Source organism: Paramisgurnus dabryanus, chromosome 2 (assembly GCF_030506205.2).
Source record: "Paramisgurnus dabryanus chromosome 2, PD_genome_1.1, whole genome shotgun sequence".
Lineage (NCBI taxonomy): Eukaryota > Metazoa > Chordata > Actinopteri > Cypriniformes > Cobitidae > Paramisgurnus > Paramisgurnus dabryanus.
This window is the reverse complement of record NC_133338.1, coordinates 55,633,220-55,659,499: the sequence shown is the minus strand read 5'-3', so window position 1 is coordinate 55,659,499 and position 26,280 is coordinate 55,633,220. Positions and strand designations below refer to the sequence as shown.

Here is a 26,280-nt window from a genome sequence, read left to right as displayed (position 1 = left end):
GTGTATTTGTCAGACCTTTAGCAGTCTTGCAGATATAACCTCTGCGATCATCACAGCTGCTGGTGCTCCACATCCCAGTGTTTGACTGAACTTCAACACATTTTTCACCATCACCCCGCATCTCCGGTTTCCAGTTTGTGTAATCCACAACCGTATTATCAATCCACATCCAATCACCTGTCACACACAAACATCAGTTCAATATCTCTGTGATTTTAAATGCGTTGTATTGGTTTAGATGAAGGCTCGTTCTGACCCTTATGACTGCGGTGAAGTCCAATCCAGACTGACTCGACTTCATCATGCAGGATCTCCAGGTTTTGTCGGATAAACTGTGATTCTATTGGATCCTCAATACTCACTAAAGATGCACCTGAAATGACAGATAACTCACTGTATCTGCTTTTAAAAACAGTCATTCAGCCGTTAAACTAAAGCTCTGAATGTTACAGCTGCCAAAGATGAAACAACAAAACAGTAACATTAAACCATTTGTCCATTTACTGTACTATACATTCAGATGTGAGGAGTAAAGTTTGGTCTCAAAATGAGTGAATTCCATCTGTGTTTGTCAGATTTAAATGTATGTAAATGCTGTGAATATTTGGAAAACTGATATTTTTAAAGGTGCCAAAGAATGCATTATAATATCTGTTAATTGTTCTCTGATATCTACACAGAAGGTTTGTGACTTTATTATGTGCAAAATGATCTAAAGACAGTTAAAACCCTAGGATTTTTCTTAGAATTAAATGGGCGGTAATTACCTTATTTGGAAGGGTCATGAATAATAATGTTAAGCTCTGTTCTGATTACAGATTTTGAGAAACACACAATTGCTATTAGATTGGAAATGAACGTTTTTGAGTTTTAAGTTATTTGTGTTTCTTTAGTAGGGGAGAGTGTGGTGATTTGTGCCAGGGGGGAAGTTGTTCCACCCCTTGTTTATGCAAAACCATAGAAGAAATTGGTTGTGTGACCACATCATTTTGAAAAGCCATCAATTTTACTTATCCTCAAAAAAAAAGAGAGATACATAGCATGAGAGGTGAGCACATTTTAGCTCCAAAGACTGTTTTTTCCTTTCAAAGTAAAATTTCTATGATTAAGGTTTTTTTATTGTAGTGTCTAAACAATTATAGATAGGTTTGAAAATATTTTACACATGTTTTAGTGCTTTAGCAGGCTACACAATGAGTCTATACAGTTATTATAATGTTAGCTCTTAACTGCTGGATCATGCTAATTGTTCAGACTTGTAGGTCTTGAGTGATTTGTGCCAAAGGGCCTGGGTTAAGTTGTACCAGAGGTGATGTCCTCAGAAACTACCCACACCCCCAAAAAATGGTGAAACAGCCATAAGACAGCATAAGTTTATATTCCCCTGCAGTATTGACCAGTGGGATGTTAAATAGTAGGCCAGATCCAGACCACCTAGACCTACATACTCACAGGGGATAATCTGGAGAAGTGAGGAGATGGACATGCCTCATCAGTGTTTAAATAAGGCCTAACCTGCCATTTGTTTTGATTACTTAACATTGATTTCAGTTTTGAGTTTGCACTGTTATTAAAGAGAAGTTTTATTAAGTTTTTAAGTGGCCAAGTCACAATAGGATGTTTAGAAATGTAGCGATTCAGCGGGGGGAGGAGAACGGCGTTATTTAAAACACTACAATCCTCCCTCCGAAACACTCCGGGAATTTAACTCTTTCCCCGCCATTGACGAGATATCTCGTCAATTAAGAGAAAACGCTTCCCCGCCAATGACGAGATTTTCCGTCTTTGCGCAATACCGCTATTATCCTTCCGCAACTTTTTAAAACCGGAAGTATTGCCCTATGGCAAGGTGCTGCATGTCCGTGTCTGTTTTAAAGATCGCTCTGAATGAGATCTCTATGAAAAGTCCGTCACAAATATGGAATTATTTTTGCTTTTTGCTCAAAATATGGTGTTTTTGCAAAAACCTACCCATATTCAAAAGCTGATTGCAAAAGAACCACTAAAGGTAGGATGAAACGGGTTTTTTTTGTTTGAAAGCAGAGGGTCTGTTCTTTCATTTGGTATATTGTATGTTTATTTATTTAAAGAAGAACATTTTCTGGAAGGCATTAAACTTTGTTGAAAATCATGAAAAACGCTGGCGCTGGCTGGCAACTTTTTTTTAAAACGCTGGCGGTGAAAGAGTTAAGGGAATTTGGGTAAATTCCCAGATTTAGCTCAAAGGGAATAAGTACAATTAACTGTAATTAATTATACCAATTATAAAGATTTTAACTGATTTAGCAGAATAATAATATCAATTAATAAATGTATTTGTCCAGCAAATACTCATAATTGTACATTAAGAAGTTAATTCCGTGGCCTTTAGAAAACAACATTCTTACTGCTATAAGGTATTGTTAAGCATGTAGCTTTAAGATCTTAAAGGCAGATTAAGTGACATTTATTTCATGACCATTGAACACATTGTGAAATGCAAAACCGGTTTATTAAACTAAGTTACACTACAAAAACATACGATACTAACTACACATATAAACAAACAAACGAGAAACATATATGATAGAGAAAGAATGGAAAATTAAGAGAGAGAGAGAGAGAGAGAGAGAGAGAGAGAGAGAGAGTAAAAGAAGGGCAATATCACTATAGACTATAACTTCTACACAAACTATCAGAACTCTGAGAATCACCTTAATTAAAAGGGACAATAATTTTTTACAGCGAATGAACAAGCGATACTTTGGCTTTTGTGAGGCGCGTGTGTACGTCCAGCTGTATGGGCGCGTATGCGAGGAAGAGAGTTCCTGAGTTTGTGGTCACGTGACGGAGTCCTTGGAGGTATCTGTAGGAGTTGAAGTTTAAGTCCAAGTGCCAGGGTGCCTGAAACTAGAGGGATAGGGGTCCCACAACCGGAAGCTGAGCTGGGAGCTCAGCTGCACGCCGTGACCGGCGTGTCGTTGAAAGCTGTTGGCCAACTGTGAGCTGTGAGCAATGATAAATTGGGGTGCAGGCCTCTTAACCTGAGTTTAGACCAACCCCTTGAAGTTCAGATTACCAATCTTGAAAGGGTGTTGATAGAGTAGGGAGACTTTGTCTTTGTTTCACCAGACTCATTTGCATAGATGGACTATGCTAAAGATTTTGTTACAATAATAATTTGGATTGATATTGAACAAGTTTGATATCAGTTATGGTAAGATGATGCACATCATTGATCAGGAAAGGAGAAGGGGATTATTAAGAGTGTAAACAAGGTATGGTTTGAAACACACATCAAATAGTAATCTCATAAATGTGAATTATGAGAAATGCTAAGATGAACGACGCCTCCATATAGTGTTACAAGAAAGAGGTACATTACAGATACAAACATGCAATACAATGATATATAATATATACAATTTAAACTGCTTATTGTGATCTTTAGTTGTGATCTTTAGACGCAGACACATTTCTGTGTCATGCTGTAGGCACATAGTCTGAGCAACCCACTGTGTTTATCCAGCTGTTTGTCTCAAACAAATGGTCACTTAAAGTCTTTAGGTCTCACGTTTTCTCTGGGCTTTTGTTTGAAGTTTGCATTTGTAAAGATTGCATTTTTTATTAGATTGTCACCAAAAAGGCAGACAGAGAGGACACAGAAGAAGAGCAGATCTTCTGATCAAAGCATTATGTTGGGGCCAGGTGCTAAACTCGAACTAAATTCACAGCGTGAAGTAAGTTAACGATCCAGACTATTGGAGACGACCGGTCAGTCGTTACAGAAATTAGTAATTCTTATATATTACATAATTGAAAGACAGCGTTCTGTGTATGTCAACAGGCATCTATTGCCAAAGCCACTTTGCCTGAAATTATTCAGAAATATCATATTTTGTGTATTTAAGTTAAAATATTTTAACTTAATATATTATTATATTATTATAATATATAATATATTATTTAACTAAAAAAATATGACTTATTCCAAAAGTTTAATAGAGTGACAATATCTAAATTAACCTTAAATGAGTAATTGTGTGTTGAATTTGTCTTGTGTATTGAATTTGTTTTAATATAGCATTACAGTTCATAACATTAAAATGTTCTGTGAAACTTCAGAAATCACTGGCACAACTTATTTTCCCTAAAGGCACAACTTACCCCACACCAGGGGCAAGTTGTGCCACAAGACCACTTTTTGCCAAAAGCTATATTTCTGAAGCATTTTATTTCAGTTATTGTTCTTAGGGATGCACAACATCCTGAAATATATTTAGATCCTTAAGTTGAAGGCATTACTGTCATGGCCTCACTTTAAAGTCACTTTGAGTAAAAACTGGCACAACTCACCCCCCTCCCCTATATTCCTGCAAAACGAAACTGCAACGTCAATAGTAGCTTAATTCTAAAAACGCTAGCATATAGCATTAACTAGCATAACTCAGCAGTCACAAATTTAAAATGTGTGTCATGTGAACTTATGTGCATCATGTGTCATATAAAAATAAGTGCGTGCTACACTTAGCGGTCTTTTGCATGCACAAGATTTACATAAGAAGGATGAAACAATCGCGTTTAAGGCTCACAATATTATTATTCATCTATACAATTTTACATTCTTCAGCACCTTTAATAATCTCATTGGGAGGAGGATGAAGCGTCTTACCCATTCTTATACATTCTACTGTGGCTTTAGCCCAGCTGTCTCTCGTTGAGGTTATGAATGTATAGCAGTGTCCTCTACACGGTATCCAACTTTTCGTCTGATCTGATTCGGGGCAGTTACCCGGCAGCTGAGGAGGATCTGTAGGGGCAAAAACTGTGGACCGTGTGAGGGGTTAGTATATCAAATCTCTCTCTTAGCTCTTTCCCCACCATTGACGAGTTATCTGATCAATTAAGAGAAAACGTTTTCCTGCTATATCATGAAATTTATATCATGAACTCATTCCCAGCCACCATTTTTTTTGTTTTTTAGAAAAGTTGCCTGCCTGCCAGCATTTTTGTGATTATCAGAAAAGTTTCACAAAATTCCTTCGAGGAATTTTTTTTTTTTCAAAAAATATATATAAACATACAAATCTATCAAATAAAAAAACAAACCCTCTGCTTCCAAACAAACAATAAACAAAACAAACAGACAAAAAAAGAGAATTTTTTTCATCCTATTTATATTATGAAATAAAAAAATATTTTTGCTTCAGGTCTTTATAAATTGGGTAATCGTGGTATTACAAATAACCATAAAAACTTATCAAGAACACTTTTTCAAGCAAATGTTTTCTCCTAATTGACGGGATAACTCATCAATGGCGGGGAAAGAGTTAAAATATCTCTGATTTTAAAATCTTTCAAATGATCAAAAAAGGCAAAGTTAGTGTCTAGGTTCATCTTTGAACAATCCAGATTGTATTGAACTTGTAAGGATTTTTTTTTTTTTACTCAAATGGTAAAAATGAATGGGGAAATATTTCTGGAAGCAAAGCAACTAAACATTATCTAAATATAAATGATTATATGTAGAATGAAATACCTGTTGATCGTTTACAGAGGGAATAATATGTGTTGTTACACGCTGCAGTTTTCCAGTCTCCATCCGTGTCAATATAAACACAAGCTAAATTGTTTTTGGGTTCTCCTGTTGCCCATTTACTGTAGCTCAGAAACCAGTTATCCACCCAGCGATAGCGTCCAAGTGTCTGAAGAAACCACATTACCACACTCATATGTTAGTAAAATCATTTCTGCAGTGTGTATACAGTATATGATATTACATGAATGTGTTTATTGTGAAGAGAGATGCATTTATTACCAGGTTACTGTTGAGTCCGATCCACAAAGGTTCTTTGAGTTTGTCGACTTGTAGGCTGGTGTACGCCTGACTGATGGAGTTCAGTACACTCGCAAGATCAGCATCATCAGCTTTACACTGTCTTCTCGCTTCATCCCAGCTCATCTTCTCCAGCTGGACCTTATATGAATCATTGCCCAGACTGAAGTATTTCTGTGGTACTGCTGTGGTCACGGGAGCAGACAGCTGAGAGTCTAAAATACACACAAAATACTTACAGATTATCTACAGCAAGAGATCAACAAGTGACCGATAAACTCATGTCTTTTCTTCACTAATTGTTGGAAAATATTTTACGTATAAAGGACCATATTTTAACGTTCTAAGCGATTGCATGGTCAAAGCGCATAGCACAAGAGCACTTAAGGTGTGTCTGAATCCACTTGTGCTAGATTAACAATGGGAAAAATGGTCTATGTGGCTGGTGCAAAGTCTAATAAGGTTTTTCCTATTCTTGTAATGAGAAATGTTTTGGGTGTAATGTGCAATAAGCCAATAAGAGTCTAATTTCCCATCCACAGTTGTGCTTATGCCAAGGTGGTGTCCCGATTTACCTGGCGGAGTTTGTATGCGAAAAACTGTAAACATAGGAAGAAGAACACCAGTTTAAAATTGATGTTAAAAATATTGCATGTTTTTATCTATTGAAACGTTATTTGTGTTTATAACGTTATATGTTATAAAGCTTTGATTTTCTTTAAAAGTTGTTCAGTAATGGCGTAATAAGTAGAACAAGCAGTGTTTTAATTGCTGATAAAGTATGACGCATTATCACTATAATCTCAAATGTTTTTATAATAATAATTTACAAATATTATTAAATTTTCAAAAAGGTTTCCATGAGTAAAAATACTTTATATTTGTAACAAACAGGAGGTGAATAATTTACAAACATGTGGAAAGCAGTTTCATCATTGGTACAGAGCCATGAGTGTTGTGAAAAATATTGCTATGGTTCTCATCTCACCATATCCAGAGGTACAAAGTCATCATATACAATAAACCGGTGGAGTTGAATCTGACCTCATTTGTATCCAAAAGACAAATGCTCTATAATTTAGCTGGACGTGAAAATTATAACTTTGTTAGGCTGAAACTGGCAAAAACACTTGCGTTGTGCACTGTCCTGCATTTTGCTGGGTGTATGATAGAGACAAATATCTCTTGTCTTCATCTAACCTGTGTTCCTCTTGCAGATGAAACCTCTCTCATCTTTACAGTCTTCAACTTTCCACATACCAGTGGACTTCTCTGGGTGTTTAACCATCACAACACAGTCATAGTTCTACATGGAAAAGAGTTCAGATTATTTGGTACCTGGGACCACAAAACCATACAGGGTCATTTTTACATCATTTTACAGCTGAACAAATAAACTTGTTTGGTATAAACCAGCTAAAATAAATAAACCGAAATCTGAGGGTGCAAAAAATCAAAATATTGAGAAAATCACCAAAGTCCTTGGCAACACATATTACTAATGATAAATAAATTCGTTAAATATTCAAAGTAAGAAATTTACAAATTATCTTCATGGAACATGAGCATTACTTAATATCCTAATGATTTTTGGCATAAAATAATCCATCATTTTGATTCATAACATTTATTTTTGGCTATGGCTGCAAATATACCTGTGCAACTTATGAGGTTTTGTGGTCCAGGGTCACATTTGTGAAATTCATAATAAATTCCACAGTGTTTTTATGTAAATTGCTGACACAATGCCAGTTTGAGTTAACGAAACATCTACATGTTATATGCCCCTCCTCGCCTAAGGACAATGTTTATAGAGGTTAAGTGGTAAATTTTGAAATCCAGGTTAAAGTCTAATAATCTCTTATATATTGGACATATAAGATATAGCAAAATAATGGTACAAAGATCTCCTTCTCAGTAATTCCTAGAAGACACAAAAATTGCATTTTAGGAACAGCATAAAGCACCTTAAGTTTTTCCCTTAAGTATGACACTTAAGGGGTAAATTCCCCTTTACTACTGTAAGATAATAATTAAAGATTTTTGCATATAATCCCTTAAACGGTTCTCTTAGGTAAGGGTAATCGTTAAGTGTTTCATGACAGCAACCAGTGGCGGCTGGTGACTTCTTTTTCTGAGGGCGCACGATGCGAAGTTCATCACAACATGTATGTAGCCCGTCATGTGTGTGGTACGTAATTTCAAAATATGTGTTCTGCTCTTTGAGAGATCGTATGTACATCACGTGTCCTGCCAAAATAAGTGTCTGCTGCAGACGCGTCAAAGGGTTTATGATAAAAGAGACGCTCGCGTTTGCCAGATACTCGCATAATCTCATGCGTAATCAGAGTTTAATGTTAAGGGAGTGTCTTTTGGAACATGAGCGTCTCTTTTATCATAAACGGTTTTGATGCGTGTGCAGCAGGCACTTATTTTGACAAAACACGTGATGCACACAGGATCTCTCAACACGCAGGACACATATTTTGGAAAAGGGAACCACACACATGATACTCCGAACACTTATTTTGAATTCGCGCCCCTCGGATGAGGAGTCACGAGCCGCCACTGACAGCGACCCCAGTTTGTTGTTATAAAATACTATTGTTGCCATGGAGACGCAACAGAAAAAACTTAAGGGTTTTTCTGCAACACCCTTAAGTTTAAGAGAAACATAAGGGTGAACTTAAGGGAAAATTAGCACTTAAGGTGCTTTATGCAACCAGGCCCAGGTTTTTAACATTCAACATTTAAATATTCATGTATACAGTTAAGATCAAAATGAAAAGTTTTCTTATAATATCTTATAAAGATTTGTCATTAGAAATGAACAAACCCAAAGTGTTTATTATAAAATGACAAAATCTTGAAGAAGACTCTTCTGATGAAGATACTATAAGGATGCACTGAGTTGAACAAGGACAACATATTTAGTCTAGATCAGTGGTCACCAGCCTTTTTTTATGCCCAAGATCCCCAACCTCGGCTTTCTCAAAACTAAATCTTAACATGTGCGAGGTCCAGAAGGTCCAGAATAAGCCAATTTAACAACAATCATCTTGCAGGAATTCACTTGGAAATGATGGTACAGGTATAGCCACCTTCTTTAACTCATTCCCTGCCATTGACAAGTTATCTCGTCAATTAAGAGAAAACATTTGAAATAAAAATGTGTTCCTGATGAGTTTTTATGATAATCTGTAATACTGCGTTTATCCACCCAATTTATAAAATGACTGACGCACAAAATTATTAATTAATTTTACACTACATGGATGTTTATGATAAGCATTCTGAATCTGATCTCTAGCAACATTTCTGCAAAAAAATGCAATAATTTCTTCGTTTTTTTTTTTTTTGAAGAAAAATACCCATATTTAAAGAGTTTATAAGCAGAGTAGAAAATATAGATAGGATGAAACGTTTTTTTTTCCCCATTTTGAGGGTCTGTTTTTTCATTTAATATATTTGTGTGTGTATATATTTTTAGAAGAACATTTTCCTGGAAGGTATTTTTTGAAACTTTTGTGAAAATCACAAAAAAAATGCTGGCGACATAAAAAAAGGGTGGCGGGGAATGTGTAAAGATGTGCATCCATCTTTGTTGGTTTTTGTGCTGATAAATGTTTTTGTTATAAGTAGAAGTGGTGTCTCTTAATCTTAAAGAGATACAGTGCATCAATAATCTTTGAGTCTTGTCAATCCTTGTTGCATCGCTCGTGTCCGATGGAGACACTGTTAAAGATTTACTTCAATATCAAAATTGTAACAAATGGAAGTGTTTTAAATGATAGACTCATGTTAAGTACATACATTTATATATACCGTAATTGGTAAAGTTTTATGAATGATCAAAACTGGACAAAATGATAATGAACTACATTTTAGCACCAACTGTATGAATGACAAAACAGTTTTTCCTGCATAAACAAGAATCGTGATCAGATGCTTTAACTGTGCAAGATTCTATTTTGTATACTCTGATGATACCAAGTAGAGGTCGACCGATTTATCGGCCGGCCTATTAATTGGCCGATTTTTGGCATATTTTAAAAAATCGTCTTTGGCCGATTTTGCTGCAAAATTAGGCCGATTAATAGGCAGGCGCATCTGCGGGCACCTAAGCGCTGTTGTAGAACTCATGACGCTGCCTCTTGCTGCAAGCAGCTCGCTTCCGTCTCGTGTGTGTGCAGCCATGCCTTGTTCACAAACAGCTTTACTAAATGATGGCGGATCGCGCGAATTAAGCAGCCAGTACAACAGCGCGACGGGCTTATGTCTCGCGGTGCACTGTCCGTGCAAAGATTAGGCTCATTTCATGTGATTAATGAGTGATGATGAGTTTTGTTTGCGTGACAGAGAGAGAAGAGCCGCGCCCGCACGCTTTCTGTCTCCCTGCTTTTATTACTCAAAACAAAACTGACCTGATGGCGAAAGGTCGGAAGACCAAATCATATCCACAAAGGAAATGTTTTTCGTGTTGTTACAGTAAGACTTTGTTTACAGTTTTGCGCTGCTCAGCCTGGATTAGAACACAGCGCGTCCGATTCGCGAACTGACTCCTTTGAACGGATTCGTTTGAATGAACGGTTGAAACAACAGATCTGTCCCAACACTAAAGTCACAAGACGTCACTGTCAGCACAATCAGTCACTTATAGCGTCTCAGAAATGAGAATGTAAATGTGTTTAAAAAGATTTGCCCTAAATAACAGTCTCAACTAAAAACCATAGACATTTACTATGTTAAAGCAACACTATGTAGTTTCCATGTAAAATTGACTTACGGCTCCCCCATGTGGTTTAAAAGCGCAACAGTGCCTGGTATCAGACACTCTTCTACAGGCAGGGGGAGGGGCGGGGCTGTGTGCTCTACCCTCCACTGCCACTTTCAGAGTGTGCTTGTAGCAGCTAGGAGGCTGCTCAGGTTGCAGCAACAGTACAATTTGTCCAGTTAAGAGTTGTTCTATCACTGAAATAATTTAAGAGACATTATTTAAAGGTTGAAAAACTACATAGTGTTGCTTTAACTTTATGATGAATAAATAATTTATAAGGTCTACCAAATAAGGATTTTATCCTACAAAGCAATAAAAGCCATGGTAAAAAACTGATCAAAGATGATGACAGCAGAGTGTCAGGTAATATCTGTGTCTGATAAATGCATGGTGCAGAGGAGGTTGTAAAACTCTTCAGAAAGACCAGTCATATATTTTTAAATACTTTGACTTAAATAGTGACATTTTTGCATTTAAAATATCTGCTAATAATGATGAGAACATTTTGATTATTATGTACATATAGAAAATCGGCCAAACATATCGGCCATCGGCTGCTCTGATTTCTAAAAAATCGGTATCGGCATCGGCCAGAGAAAAAGCATATCGGTCGACCTCTAATACCAAGATACAATAAGCCAAAAAGACTTAAGGATCCACTGAGTTAATAAAATGGTAAAACATTAAAATTAACAACTAGGATCAGAACCCTAAAGTCACCCAGAAGTTAAACCCTAACATGCTTCCAGTGAGAAGAACATATAATGAGATGCTTATATTAACTGCTGTGATCAAACCCAAAGCTTTTAGTGTAAGATTACACAGAAAACTGACTGCTGAAATAAATACACAACAAACAAAATAGAAGCTTTGATGAATGTACTTCATTTTTATTATTTGTAATAAACTCATGCACATTTACCTCCATCATAGTGTAGTATCTTGACTGTAAACTTGACGAAGGTTGACCTTTGAGCCAGTTTGTGTATTTGAAAGCTCGATTGTCAGTCCAGACAAACTTTCTTTCTGAGACAATGTCATTTAAACCGATCCACATGTCATCAACAGCACTTAGCATTAAAGTTGTGAGAAAAACTGGGAATGCAAACAAAGGGATTTTTTTAACACAAGGCACCAGCTATATTCATTTATCATCCGTGAAACTTTTTGTATTTTATTTACAAACCACTCACACTCCAGTTAAAGTACAGCCACTGTCTGTGCTGGTTTAGCACTATACTGTAGGTCACATATTTAAAGTATTTAAAGCAACACTATGTAGTTTCCATGTAAAAATGACTTACAGCTCCCCCATGTGGTTAAAAAGCGCAAGAGTGCCTGGTATCAGACACTCTTCTGCAGGCAGGGGGAGGGGCGGGTCTGTGTTTCCTACCCTCCACGCCACTTTCAGAGTGTGCTTGTAGCAGCTAGGACGCTGCTCAGGTTGCAGCAACAGTACAATTTGTCCAGTTAAAAGTTGTTCTATCACTGAAATAATTTTAGAGACATTATTTAAAGGTAAAAAAAACTATATAGTGTTGCTTTAACATTTTTACAATTAAAATATCTACAGTGACTTGTTTTACTAGAGAATACATATTAGTAATTGAAACTTAAGCACCACAATGATACAAGCAGGTTTAATTTCTTATCTAAACAATAAATTGAAATGAACAGATAACAGTATTAGTGTCATACTCACATTGCTCTGTGTGACTCCGAATGGACACCAGATTGCCTCCATGTGAAATGCAGTGATCTCGTGATTTATGCCACTTCATCTTATTATCGAAAAACTTGTAACACTATTTGGAAACACAAACACTCAAAATTATTCAAATAATTCTTCTCATTTTCTGTGCTTATTTCCAGAAAGGATGGATTAAATATTGTCAAATAGGTTGGGTTTTTCTATTTTCTATTATATTTATGTCGTCATTTCTATAAATCTTGCAATACATCATGTTAGTCACTGAACACATTTTATTATTAATGTTATTATTGGTGATATACTCAAGAGATCACACTTTGTCTTTAGATTTTAAATGTTATTAAGATAGAAATTAAAGTGAAATCTTCCTGCTTGTTAACATATACTACTAAATTATATTATTGTTAAAGGTGCACTGTGCAAATTGGATCTCTTGACCGAAATGCAATATATTTTATTGGTTTATAAGGACCTTACACAATTAACATTATTGTTTTTATTACCTCAGAATGAACCGTTTTTATCTCCAAACACCGCGGGTCCCCTTAAATGGAAGTCGCCGCCATGTTTCTACAGTAGCCCTTAACGGACAAACTACTCTAGAGAGCATGCTTAATCACTGGATTATCTCAGACAACAACATGTTTGTCCTGTGGCGACATAGCATTTTTGAAATAAAGGACTGAGCTCTGGACTAGGCTGTTGGTTACAATTTACAAGCTCACCGCTAGATGCCGCTAAAAATTTACACAGTGGACCTTTGAGTGTTTTTTTTATTAATAATTACTAGTAAAAACAGCTGCAATAAATTAACTTTGAAGCATGTCTGCAAAGTAGACCCATTGACGCATTTACATGCCTGATCCACCAACAACTGTAGTCCGAAATTTCTGTCTGAAAACTTTGCATGTTAAAAGATAAATACAACTTCCCATTGCATCAATCAGGTTAACAAACTGCCTTTGAAACTTTCATCAGTCATAAAAAAGACTAGATTTTGTTCAGTTGTCTGCGTTTTTCACATCCGTTATACATTCTGACAATTCAGACAATGTAAAGAAATGCACCACAAAGTTAAAACAACTTGTTTTTGCCAGTTAATTCAACCTATTATTTTAGGTTTGGGCAAACCGTATAAATAATATTCAAGTTGACAACTTAATTGTAACTTTAATTTTTAAGTTAAAGTAACATAAAAGTATAGGTTGATTTGACAAAAGTGCTGCAAATGTTTTCTTTCATACAGCAAAAAATAAATTTCTCTCGCCAAACATTATTTGTAATATATGCCAAATACATTTTGTAAAAAGAGTAAAGCTTAAATAAATATATTTTTAAAAATTAAAAATATATTTAGTTTTAACCTTCATATATCAACGTATATTAAAAAATTATTTTAGGGGCAACAAATACATTTCTAATTTTACAACCCATATGGCAAAAAATACATTTTTCCTGACCAAAAAAATACAAATTTTGTATAAAATTTAGAATAAATATAAAATGTATGTATAAAATATAAAAATATTAGCATATTTCTGCTGTTGAAAATAAGTAGTTGTAACGGGCCACCATTCGTCAAACTTTTATGACCCCCTCCCCCACCCGTTGACAGGTCGTGTTTTATGACCCCTTTGACAGGGGGGGCAGGACCATCAATCAAAATCTGTACAAGTTGTCAACTTTAGACAGAAAGTATTTAATGGTTTTATTGCCGGTCATTTAGAGTGATTGTTTTTCCTGAGTGTGTTTTATGTCAAGCGTATGGTGTAGGCATGGGCCGGTATAAGATTCTGGCGGTATGATAACCTTTAGCAAAAATACCACGGTTTCACGGTGTTGCGGTATTGCCATTGCGACACTAAAATTTGTTATTTTCAAATGCCAGGTACAATAAAGCCTTTAAATTATAATATGCTTTCAAAACATATATAATATTTTCGTAATATATATTAAATGTAAACATCAAATCAATCACATGACTTCATGATTTAATGAATTTTGTATAAACACAGCTCATACCTTGGAGACGGTATCACAGAACATTTTAGTGGTTTTGAAACCTTGACTGTTTTAAACCTCGGTATACCTTGAAACCGGTAATCGGCCCATGCCTAGTATGGTGTCATGTTTAATGACGGCTCGTGTTTCGACATTTGCTGTTTATTGACATTTGATGTCAGATCTCAACCATCCTCCCTCCTTTGCTCGCCCCGTGCGAGTCTCACCACTGCGTGTCACACCGCGGGTGTGTTGTTGAATCTAAAGTTTTGCAACATTAAAAGTTTATTTAAAGGCAATCACTAATCATATATATATATATATATATATATATATTAGATGTACCTGGCTACGCTTAAAGCCGATGTTTTCTATCGAGCTATAGTTTCTGATCAGACACAAAGTCTGAACTAAATAAAATTTTAAACGGTTCACGAAGTCCGGGAATCTTTTCATGACCTGGTCTACAGTTTCACGCGTATTAAAGATCCGGCGGTGTCTGACAAAGCGTCGGGTGATTGTTCATATCTGTCATTTAAAATAAAGTTAATAAATGTAATTCTGTCCACTATGGCAAAATAGGATTTTATTTTAGATTTAGGGGAATCTTTAACCAAGTCTCTGATTAAGACATGTGTATACGTGCACAGATGGTGACAGAGAAACTTATATATGTCGTTAATAAACTTTTAAATGTTTTTAAGACGTATTCACCCCATTTTGGGGTTTTATTTTTAATTAAAGGCTTCTTAAAACATGTGTGAATATGTGTATATTATACAAAGAGTCTTATATTGTCTGCTCTGACAAAAATAAAGTATTTTTTAGATTTAGGGGAATTGACTGCGTGTGTCTTATAAATACAACTTGATAATACGTTTGTTTTGTAAAGAGACTTCTTTAAAGTCACGCAAGAATAAAATATTTTAGTTGTAACTGGTTAAACTTAAATCTGTTATTATATATTTAACTATAAGCTGTATTTTTCTGATAAGACACAAAGTTTTTGATGATGAACTTATGACCGTGTGTGATAGATATTTCACAGCAGGGTCGGTTTGTAATCTAGGTAGAGTCTTTTAAAACTGTAATGGTAAAATGTAATATGGACACTCTGTCAAAAATAAAGCATTTGTTTGTAACAAATTATTTAATGAAATATTCAGCAGTGGTATAGCGATGAGCAGTGCCAAAACCACCGGGGACACCAATAACACATTCTTTAGACTAAAGGTTATTTATTTTAAACTAAATAAAAGTTTAATCTTTTCAGACATAGTATTCTGATCACACCATTAGATCGCGCTCCGGCGTTTACAAACATACGCGGATGAATGTTCATATCCACCGTTAAGAAACTTTTAAATGATTAAAAACACTTTCATATCATTTTCTGAGTTTTGTTTTAAATTAATGACATCTTAAAATCAACTGTGAATATGTGTTTATTACACAATAAATTGTAATTCTGTCCGCTCCGGTATAATAGGGGTTTTATTTTAGATTTGGGACTTTCTTTAACCAAGTCTCTGATTAAAACATGTGAATGCGTGTACCAACGTTGCCAGAAAACGTACGCTGATGCGCACATATATCTGGCGTTAAGAGCCTTTTAAACGTTTTAAGACATTTCACACCCTATTTTGAGTTTAATTCATTAATGTCATCTAATATCGAAGTGTGTACATGTCTATTTACGATAAATGTAACACGGTAAACATTGTCAAAATAAAAGGGTTCTTGAACATGTTATTCCAGTGGGTGTTTCTTGTTTTGCGAGTGTTCGACATATTTATTGATGTGGAAAAAGTTTGTTGTTTGGACGAACAGTTTCAGTCTCTCTCTCTCTCTCTCTCTCTCTCTCTCTCTCTCTCTCTCTCTCTCTCTCTCTCTCTCTCTCTCTCTCTATCACCAGTCCGCTATCAACCAGCAGACAATCCCCCAGATGTCTGGACAGAGGGAGTGTTGGTAAAATAAAAGAAACTCAGCCCCCATTGACAAAAAGTAATAGGTTTATTTTAGATTTCAGGCTTCATTACTCAGATACAGATTAAAGCATGTTATTTCTTATTCGTAATTTAAAGAAACTTAGAAGTTTTAAGACATTTCATCACACATCCTATGATGACATAAACCCTTGTGTTAGCCCTTAGAGGACAACAAAACGGGTGCAAATATTATTTATCAACGTTTGATGTTGTTATAAACCAGGTTGTCACATACGTGACAACAATCATTGCTTTAAAGACAAAACATTTAACAAATTTGACATTTTGTTAAACATGGTTGTGTGCGTCCATAAACACAACAACAGTTAGGACATGGTTCTACATAATATTAAAATCACGGGCTTACGTTAAATAGGTAAACCTTAATTTCTACTAAATAAAATAAAAATAAACTATTTGAACATATTATCTGATATTAGGTTAGGTTTAAGATCGTAACATCGTAAAACCCCCAGCGGATATGGTGTGTGCGCGTGTGTGTGTGTGTGTGTGTGTGTGTGTGTGTGTGTGTGTGTGTGTGTGTGTGTGTGTGTGTGTGTGTGTGTGTGTGTGTGTGTGCGCAATGGATGTTATCACGTGGTGCGGACCAAACGACCAACGCTGCGGGGGTTGTGAAGCGAAGAATGAGTTCTGAACACAGAACCTTTACCAAAAACGTAACCCCGGATTAACACAACACAGAACAATTTGAACAACCGTGTCGGATTCGTACACACCAGAGGTCTGTTTTATGTTTTGCAGAAACTGTGGAAACTTTTGATGCTGCCAAGGTGTCCGAGTTCGCAAACAAACTACCAAACGCAACGCGGCGGAAACAGTGGACACGAGCCTTTTGTTGCTGAGAAGGCGATTGAACTCAGAAACAAACAAGCAAGCAAAGTTGTCTACGAAACTACGGATTCTTGAAAAAGATGGCACAAAATCATTCGAACGACTACGCAATGGCCAGAAGGGGTATGTGTACGGGACCGACCTTTTTAAAGATATGCTTAAAAAGAACTACAAGCGCGAGATGTCCAATCTACTATGTACTGTGATATACAAAGATGCCAATGTGTGCATGCCTCCAAACTATTGCGAATCTAACGCCGGTCGTGTAACCAGACTCAAGGAAAAACAGTTGGTGTGAAAAGTATAGATGGCTCTCTCAATAACATGGTACAGACGGTGGTACAGGCCCAAGAGGAACCCAGTGTGATTATTAGAAAGGCCCTAGAGATATTTTATGAATGTGACGAGGTCGAGTTCTACATCATCAATATCATACTTATGTCGGCCTTTGTAATTGATGTATGCATTGATATGCTTGTAAAGAAACGAGAAATTAATGTGTGGGAAATCATAGAAAATGCCGTAGATTTCATGTTTTGAAAAGGGTCTTGGTTCATGCATGCACGTTCTATGGTATCTAGATAATATCATAACGTTTAATAATGATGATGACTAAAAAACCAAACCTGTGAGCCAATGGTATATCTTACGCAAGTTTTTACAGTTGTTTTTTAGTTTTACCAAAAGTTTTAATCTGATTTTATTTTTTACTCAACATTATGATTGATAATCCATGTCCGTCAACAAAGGTATACTTTAACAAAAACTACGTTCTAGTAGTTTCAATGTATGGTAACTGTTGTTTTTTCATCATTGATTTTGTATACTGCTTATGTTTTTGTATGTTTTGCTGTACCGATTTCATAAAAACAAAAAATATACAAGGATTTTTGGTCTTAATGTCTGTGTTGTTACCATTAGAACATTTAGACATCTTGTTCAGACAACGTGTGACATTGCTCATTCTTCATATGTTTTTGCAAATCCACACAGAGAAATGTGAAAGATTAATAGAAATTACATGTGGCTACATCACATGTCTTTCAGAGGCGTAAAAATAAAAGTCAACAGTGTTAGTATGGGATGCTAAAACAGCACAGGCACAAGATGATCCTAATTTTGATACCTGACGTCTGTCACATAGTCAAAGCTCATCTACTTCATGTCTCTACGAATCCTGACAGAGTTTTAGTTTCATATACACAACACATCAAATGTAAACCACGGTAAACTAAATACATTTGACAGTCAAGATCTCTAATTTTCTGACAAGCCCAAAAAAGATGATGAGGTCATCATCAAACATCACTCACTTTTAAGGTACCGAAAGGTTTTTGTTTATTTTAGTATAACTCAACACTGAAATTTTAGTTAAGCACACAGAAATGCACAGATTTTACGTTTTCAGTATACATGTGTACATCACATTGCGATTTCAGTCTCAACTAGATCGATGATCTATCAATATTAGCCACAAATGTTGTTTGTATGCGTGCTCTGATTTCACAAAACATCCATTTACATTCAAAACCTAGGGATTCAATGCCTTAAAGTCATCAATGTTATTTCGTACACATCAACCACACCAAAATTTTTAGAATGTGCAAACTGTTTTACTTCGTTTTAAACATGTTTGTGCGGTTTCGGTCTAGATTTTATAGAAAACTTCAGAACATGACACCATTTTAACATTTACAAAATGATGAAATATTTTACTTTTAAATGGCTCCCATGAGTATGTGTTGCTGTGACAAATACTTTTGATTGTTTGGAAATTATATGAATGCAGAGAAACAACGCAAAAGTTTGGAACTTTAACATAATTTATATGCGTCCTGATTTTTAAAAACAGTAAGCTGTAATGTTTCTTACACACAGATCTAAACACATCACAAGTCTGAATGTTTATTAGTATGCAAAGGGTTGTTGGCGTATTTTAAACACAAGCTGTTTATCTTAATCTTTAAACAAATGTGTATGACAAAAGTTGTCCTTCCTGAACTGACACTAAGGATCGATGCCGAAATGTTAAATCTAAGTATTTGCAAAACAACCTTCACCGTCATATAGATGTTTTCAATCTAATGGTACCTGTTTAAATGTGACCATACTATTTCAAACATTACAAAGTTGTAGATGGTTGTGACTCAATTTACAAAGGTTTTAAGACACATTACTGTTTAGTCACGGTGTGTTTCATCGCATTGTTGTTGCATGCAACAGACTCTCAAGTTTTATGTTAAAAGGATTACTAAATAAAAACCTAAGCATTCTGTATTATGTTGCCACTGATGATTTTACAAGTTTTACAGTTTCAAACATTTTTTGCTATATTCGCTGTGAAAGATTTAGTAAATAAATCTAAAACATAAACAGTGTTGAAGCGTTACCTTAATCTTCTAGCAACAATTTTCAAGAGATTACCAACATGTATGATTTACTAACTGTCAGGGGATCTGTGATATTATTTTCTGAAGTAATTAGCTATCTAATGGCTACTGCACAATAACTTATGCGATAAAGAGTTTGTTACATAACCTATAGAAACGAAACAAGATAAATTACAAAGTCACTGGCATGAGGTTTACACTTAAACAAATCACGCAGATGTTTAAAGTGGTACATATTTTTTATTTCTCATCAAGTAAAAGAAATACATCATATGTTGTCATTGTAGTGTAGAAATATCACAACGTTTTTCACGATTGGTTCAATAATTTCACCAACAGCAATTTGATTATTATTTGATATTGTAAATACACACAAACCACACAGGTAATAGTCTCTAAATATTCTATAGAAAGCCATTAGCTTTTTGTCATCAAGTTTGTAACAGATGTATCACTACGACTATTTCATGATCTTGAAACCAAACAGTCTGTGGAATCGATACACGCAATGTGTATTGATTCATCAGGCATTGTCGGATCCTTCTTGGGGGCACCGGTCCATTGGTACATCATCAGACATTACTTGATCCGTACAAAGGGTTGTGTTGTTGTTGTAGGTTGATGGTCCGCCATCAGATACCATGGTGGACTTATTGAGTGCACAGGTCCAGCTGTAGGTTCTCTCATATACATATTGCTCTGGGGTGGGGGTAGCGCGAATGTGTTGGTGTAGCAGTAGGAGTCCATAGTTTCTTGAAACTTGTTAGGCGATTGTGTTTGAATGAATCATACTGGCACCGATTTAATGACTGTAATGGATAGGCGGAGATAGGAGTCCTGGAGTTAGGGACATTCCTCTCTGGGCGTAACAACTTCACTTTAAACATCTGCGTGATTTGTTTAAGTGTAAACCTCATGCCAGTGACTTTGTAATTTATCTTGTTTCGTTTCTATAGGTTATGTAACAAACTCTTTATCGCATAAGTTATTGTGCAGTAGCCATTAGATAGCTAATTACTTCAGAAAATAATACCACAGATCCCCTGACAGTTAGTACATCATACATGTTGGTAATCTCTTGAAAATTGTTGCTAGAAGATTAAGGTAACTCTTCAACACTGTTTATGTTTTAGATTTATTTACTAAATCTTTCACAGCGAATATAGCAAAAATGTTTGAAACTGTAAACTTGTAAAATCATCAGCACCAACATAATACAGAATGCTTAGGTTTTTATTTTTAGTAATCCTTTTAACATAAAACTTGAGAGTCTGTTGCATACATCAGCAATGCGATGAAACACACCGTGACAAACAGTAATGTTTGTTAAAACCTTTGTAACTTGAGTCACAACCATCTACAACTTGGTAATGTTTGAAATAGTATGGTCACATTTAAACAGGTACCATTAGATTGAAAACATCTATATGACGGTGAAGGTTGTTTTGCAAATACTTAGATTTAACATTTCGGCATCGATCCTTAGTGTCAGTTCAGGAAGGACAACTTTTGTCATACACATTTGTTTAAAGATTAAGATAAACAGCTTGTGTTTAAAATACGCCAACAACCCTTTGCATACTAATAAACATTCAGACTTGTGATGTGTTTAGATTTGTGTGTAAGAAACATTACAGCTTACTGTTTTTAAAAATCAGGACGCCTATAAATTATGTTAAAGTTCAAAACTTTTGCGTTGTTTCTCTGCATTCATATAATTTCCAAACAATCAAAAGTATTTGTCACAGCAACACATACTCATGGGAGCCATTTAAAAGTAAAATATTTCATCATTTTGTAAATGTTAAAATGGTGTCATGTTCTGAAGTTTTCTATAAAATCTAGACCGAAACCGCACAAACATGTTTAAAACGAAGTAAAACAGTTTGCACATTCTAAAAATTTTGGTGTGGTTGATGTGTACGAAATAACATTGATGACTTTAAGGCGTTGAATCCATAGGTTTTGAATGTAAATGGATGTTTTGTGAAATCAGAGCACGCATACAAACAACATTTGTGGCTAATATTGATAGATCATCGATCTAGTTGAGACTGAAATCACAATGTGATGTACACATGTATACTGAAAACGTAAAATCTGTGCATTTCTGTGTGCTTAACTAAAATTTCAGTGTTGAGTTATACTAAAATAAACAAAAACCTTTCGGTACCTTAAAAGTGAGTGATGTTTGATGATGACCTCATCATCTTTTTTGGGCTTGTCAGAAAATTAGAGATCTTGACTGTCAAATGTATTTAGTTTACCGTGGTTTACATTTGATGTGTTGTGTATATGAAACTAAAGCTCTGTCAGGATTCGTAGAGACATGAAGTAGATGAGCTTTGACTATGTGACAGACGTCAGGTATCAAAATTAGGATCATCTTGTGCCTGTGCTGTTTTAGCATCCCATACTAACACTGTTGACTTTTATTTTTACGCCTCTGAAAGACATGTGATGTAGCCACATGTAATTTCTATTAATCTTTCACATTTCTCTGTGTGGATTTGCAAAAACATATGAAGACTGAGCAATGTCACACGTTGTCTGAACAAGATGTCTAAATGTTCTAATGGTAACAACACAGACATTAAGACCAAAAATCCTTGTATATTTTTTGTTTTTATGAAATCGGTACAGCAAAACATACAAAAACATAAGCAGTATACAAAATCAATGATGAAAAAACAACAGTGACCATACATTGAAACTACTAGAACGTAGTTTTTGTTAAAGTATACCTTTGTTGACGGACATGGATTATCAATCATAATGTTGAGTAAAAAATAAAATCAGATTAAAACTTTTGGTAAAACTAAAAAACAACTGTAAAAACTTGTGTAAGATATACCATTGGCTCACAGGTTTGGTTTTTTAGTCATCATCATTATTAAACGTTATGATATTATCTAGATACCATAGAACGTGCATGCATGAACCAAGACCCTTTTCAAAACATGAAATCTACGGCATTTTCTATGATTTCCCACACATTAATTTCTCGTTTCTTTACAAGCATATCAATGCATACATCAATTACAAAGGCCGACATAAGTATGATATTGATGATGTAGAACTCGACCTCGTCACATTCATAAAATATCTCTAGGGCCTTTCTAATAATCACACTGGGTTCCTCTTGGGCCTGTACCACCGTCTGTACCATGTTATTGAGAGAGCCATCTATACTTTTCACACCAACTGTTTTTCCTTGAGTCTGGTTACACGACCGGCGTTAGATTCGCAATAGTTTGGAGGCATGCACACATTGGCATCTTTGTATATCACAGTACATAGTAGATTGGACATCTCGCGCTTGTAGTTCTTTTTAAGCATATCTTTAAAAAGGTCGGTCCCGTACACATACCCCTTCTGGCCATTGCGTAGTCGTTCGAATGATTTTGTGCCATCTTTTTCAAGAATCCGTAGTTTCGTAGACAACTTTGCTTGCTTGTTTGTTTCTGAGTTCAATCGCCTTCTCAGCAACAAAAGGCTCGTGTCCACTGTTTCCGCCGCGTTGCGTTTGGTAGTTTGTTTGCGAACTCGGACACCTTGGCAGCATCAAAAGTTTCCACAGTTTCTGCAAAACATAAAACAGACCTCTGGTGTGTACGAATCCGACACGGTTGTTCAAATTGTTCTGTGTTGTGTTAATCCGGGGTTACGTTTTTGGTAAAGGTTCTGTGTTCAGAACTCATTCTTCGCTTCACAACCCCCGCAGCGTTGGTCGTTTGGTCCGCACCACGTGATAACATCCATTGCGCACACACACACACACACACACACACACACACACACACACGCGCACACACCATATCCGCTGGGGGTTTTACGATGTTACGATCTTAAACCTAACCTAATATCAGATAATATGTTCAAATAGTTTATTTTTATTTTATTTAGTAAAAATTAAGGTTTACCTATTTAACGTAAGCCCGTGATTTTAATATTATGTAGAACCATGTCCTAACTGTTGTTGTGTTTATGGACGCACACAACCATGTTTAACAAAATGTCAAATTTGTTAAATGTTTTGTCTTTAAAGCAATGATTGTTGTCACGTATGTGACAACCTGGTTTATAACAACATCAAACGTTGATAAATAATATTTGCACCCGTTTTGTTGTCCTCTAAGGGCTAACACAAGGGTTTATGTCATCATAGGATGTGTGATGAAATGTCTTAAAACTTCTAAGTTTCTTTAAATTACGAATAAGAAATAACATGCTTTAATCTGTATCTGAGTAATGAAGCCTGAAATCTAAAATAAACCTATTACTTTTTGTCAATGGGGGCTGAGTTTCTTTTATTTTACCAACACTCCCTCTGTCCAGACATCTGGGGGATTGTCTGCTGGTTGATAGCGGACTGGTGATAGAGAGGGAGAGAGAGAGAGAGAGAGAGAGAGATAGAGAGAGATAGAGAGAGAGAGAGAGAGAGAGAGAGAGAGAGAGAGAGAGACTGAAACTGTTCGTCCAAACAACAAACTTTTTCCACATCAATAAATATGTCGAACACTCGCAAAACAAGAAACACCCACTGGAATAACATGTTCAAGAACCCTTTTATTTTGACAATGTTTACCGTGTTACATTTATCGTAAATAGACATGTACACACTTCGATATTAGATGACATTAATGAATTAAACTCAAAATAGGGTGTGAAATGTCTTAAAACGTTTAAAAGGCTCTTAACGCCAGATATATGTGCGCATCAGCGTACGTTTTCTGGCAACGTTGGTACACGCATTCACATGTTTTAATCAGAGACTTGGTTAAAGAAAGTCCCAAATCTAAAATAAAACCCCTATTATACCGGAGCGGACAGAATTACAATTTATTGTGTAATAAACACATATTCACAGTTGATTTTAAGATGTCATTAATTTAAAACAAAACTCAGAAAATGATATGAAAGTGTTTTTAATCGTTTAAAAGTTTCTTAACGGTGGATATGAACATTCATCCGCGTATGTTTGTAAACGCCGGAGCGCGATCTAATGGTGTGATCAGAATACTATGTCTGAAAAGATTAAACTTTTATTTAGTTTAAAATAAATAGCCTTTAGTCTAAAGAATGTGTTATTGGTTTCCCCGGTGGTTTTGGCACTGCTCATCGCTATACCACTGCTGAATATTTCATTAAATAATTTGTTACAAACAAATGCTTTATTTTTGACAGAGTGTCCATATTACATTTTACCATTACAGTTTTAAAAGACTCTACCTAGATTACAAACCGACCCTGCTGTGAAATATCTATCACACACGGTCATAAGTTCATCATCAAAAACTTTGTGTCTTATCAGAAAAATACAGCTTATAGTTAAATATATAATAACAGATTTAAGTTTAACCAGTTACAACTAAAATATTTTATTCTTGCGTGACTTTAAAGAAGTCTCTTTACAAAACAAACGTATTATCAAGTTGTATTTATAAGACACACGCAGTCAATTCCCCTAAATCTAAAAAATACTTTATTTTTGTCAGAGCAGACAATATAAGACTCTTTGTATAATATACACATATTCACACATGTTTTAAGAAGCCTTTAATTAAAAATAAAACCCCAAAATGGGGTGAATACGTCTTAAAAACATTTAAAAGTTTATTAACGACATATATAAGTTTCTCTGTCACCATCTGTGCACGTATACACATGTCTTAATCAGAGACTTGGTTAAAGATTCCCCTAAATCTAAAATAAAATCCTATTTTGCCATAGTGGACAGAATTACATTTATTAACTTTATTTTAAATGACAGATATGAACAATCACCCGACGCTTTGTCAGACACCGCCGGATCTTTAATACGCGTGAAACTGTAGACCAGGTCATGAAAAGATTCCCGGACTTCGTGAACCGTTTAAAATTTTATTTAGTTCAGACTTTGTGTCTGATCAGAAACTATAGCTCGATAGAAAACATCGGCTTTAAGCGTAGCCAGGTACATCTAATATATATATATATATATATATATATATATATATATATATATATATATATATATATATATATATATGATTAGTGATTGCCTTTAAATAAACTTTTAATGTTGCAAAACTTTAGATTCAACAACACACCCGCGGTGTGACACGCAGTGGTGAGACTCGCACGGGGCGAGCAAAGGAGGGAGGATGGTTGAGATCTGACATCAAATGTCAATAAACAGCAAATGTCGAAACACGAGCCGTCATTAAACATGACACCATACGCTTGACATAAAACACACTCAGGAAAAACAATCACTCTAAATGACCGGCAATAAAACCATTAAATACTTTCTGTCTAAAGTTGACAACTTGTACAGATTTTGATTGATGGTCCCGCCCCCCCTGTCAAAGGGGTCATAAAACACGACCTGTCAACGGGTGGGGGAGGGGGTCATAAAAGTTTGACGAATGGTGGCCCGTTACAACTACTAAAATATATTTAATTTTAAATGTAACCTTTTTTAAATTTTATAACTTAAACTTTTTTCTTTCAATGCGACGTGAATATAAATGCTTTAAAATATATTTATTTTAAAATATATTTCAAAACGTATAAAAAATATATTGGGGAGCAATACTTTTTCGTAACTATTTAAAAATAGATTTCAGCACACATATTTTTTGCCATTTTTGTTTTCTTCATTTTTGTTTTCTTTAAAAATATATTTAAAATGATATTTAAAAATATTAAATATTTTGCCTTATGGGATGAGCTAGTGATGGCATGTATGCTGTACTTTAAGC

At 35.3% G+C, this 26,280-nt stretch overlaps 1 protein-coding gene across 1 annotated transcript in view; it reads right to left on the bottom strand.

Annotated features, from left to right (window-relative positions):
• Positions 1-26,280, bottom strand: part of LOC135743922 (macrophage mannose receptor 1-like) — an 83,159-nt gene that overhangs the window by 10,388 nt on the left and 46,491 nt on the right. The window contains exons 21-28 of the mRNA XM_065261826.1: positions 12,295-12,397; positions 11,515-11,687; positions 7,016-7,121; positions 5,798-6,030; positions 5,519-5,684; positions 4,652-4,804; positions 257-373; positions 16-177 (exon numbers count right to left, since the gene is read on the bottom strand). Coding sequence (XP_065117898.1) covers positions 16-177; positions 257-373; positions 4,652-4,804; positions 5,519-5,684; positions 5,798-6,030; positions 7,016-7,121; positions 11,515-11,687; positions 12,295-12,397 — 1,213 coding nt within the window. The remainder of the gene's footprint in view (positions 1-15; positions 178-256; positions 374-4,651; positions 4,805-5,518; positions 5,685-5,797; positions 6,031-7,015; positions 7,122-11,514; positions 11,688-12,294; positions 12,398-26,280) is intronic.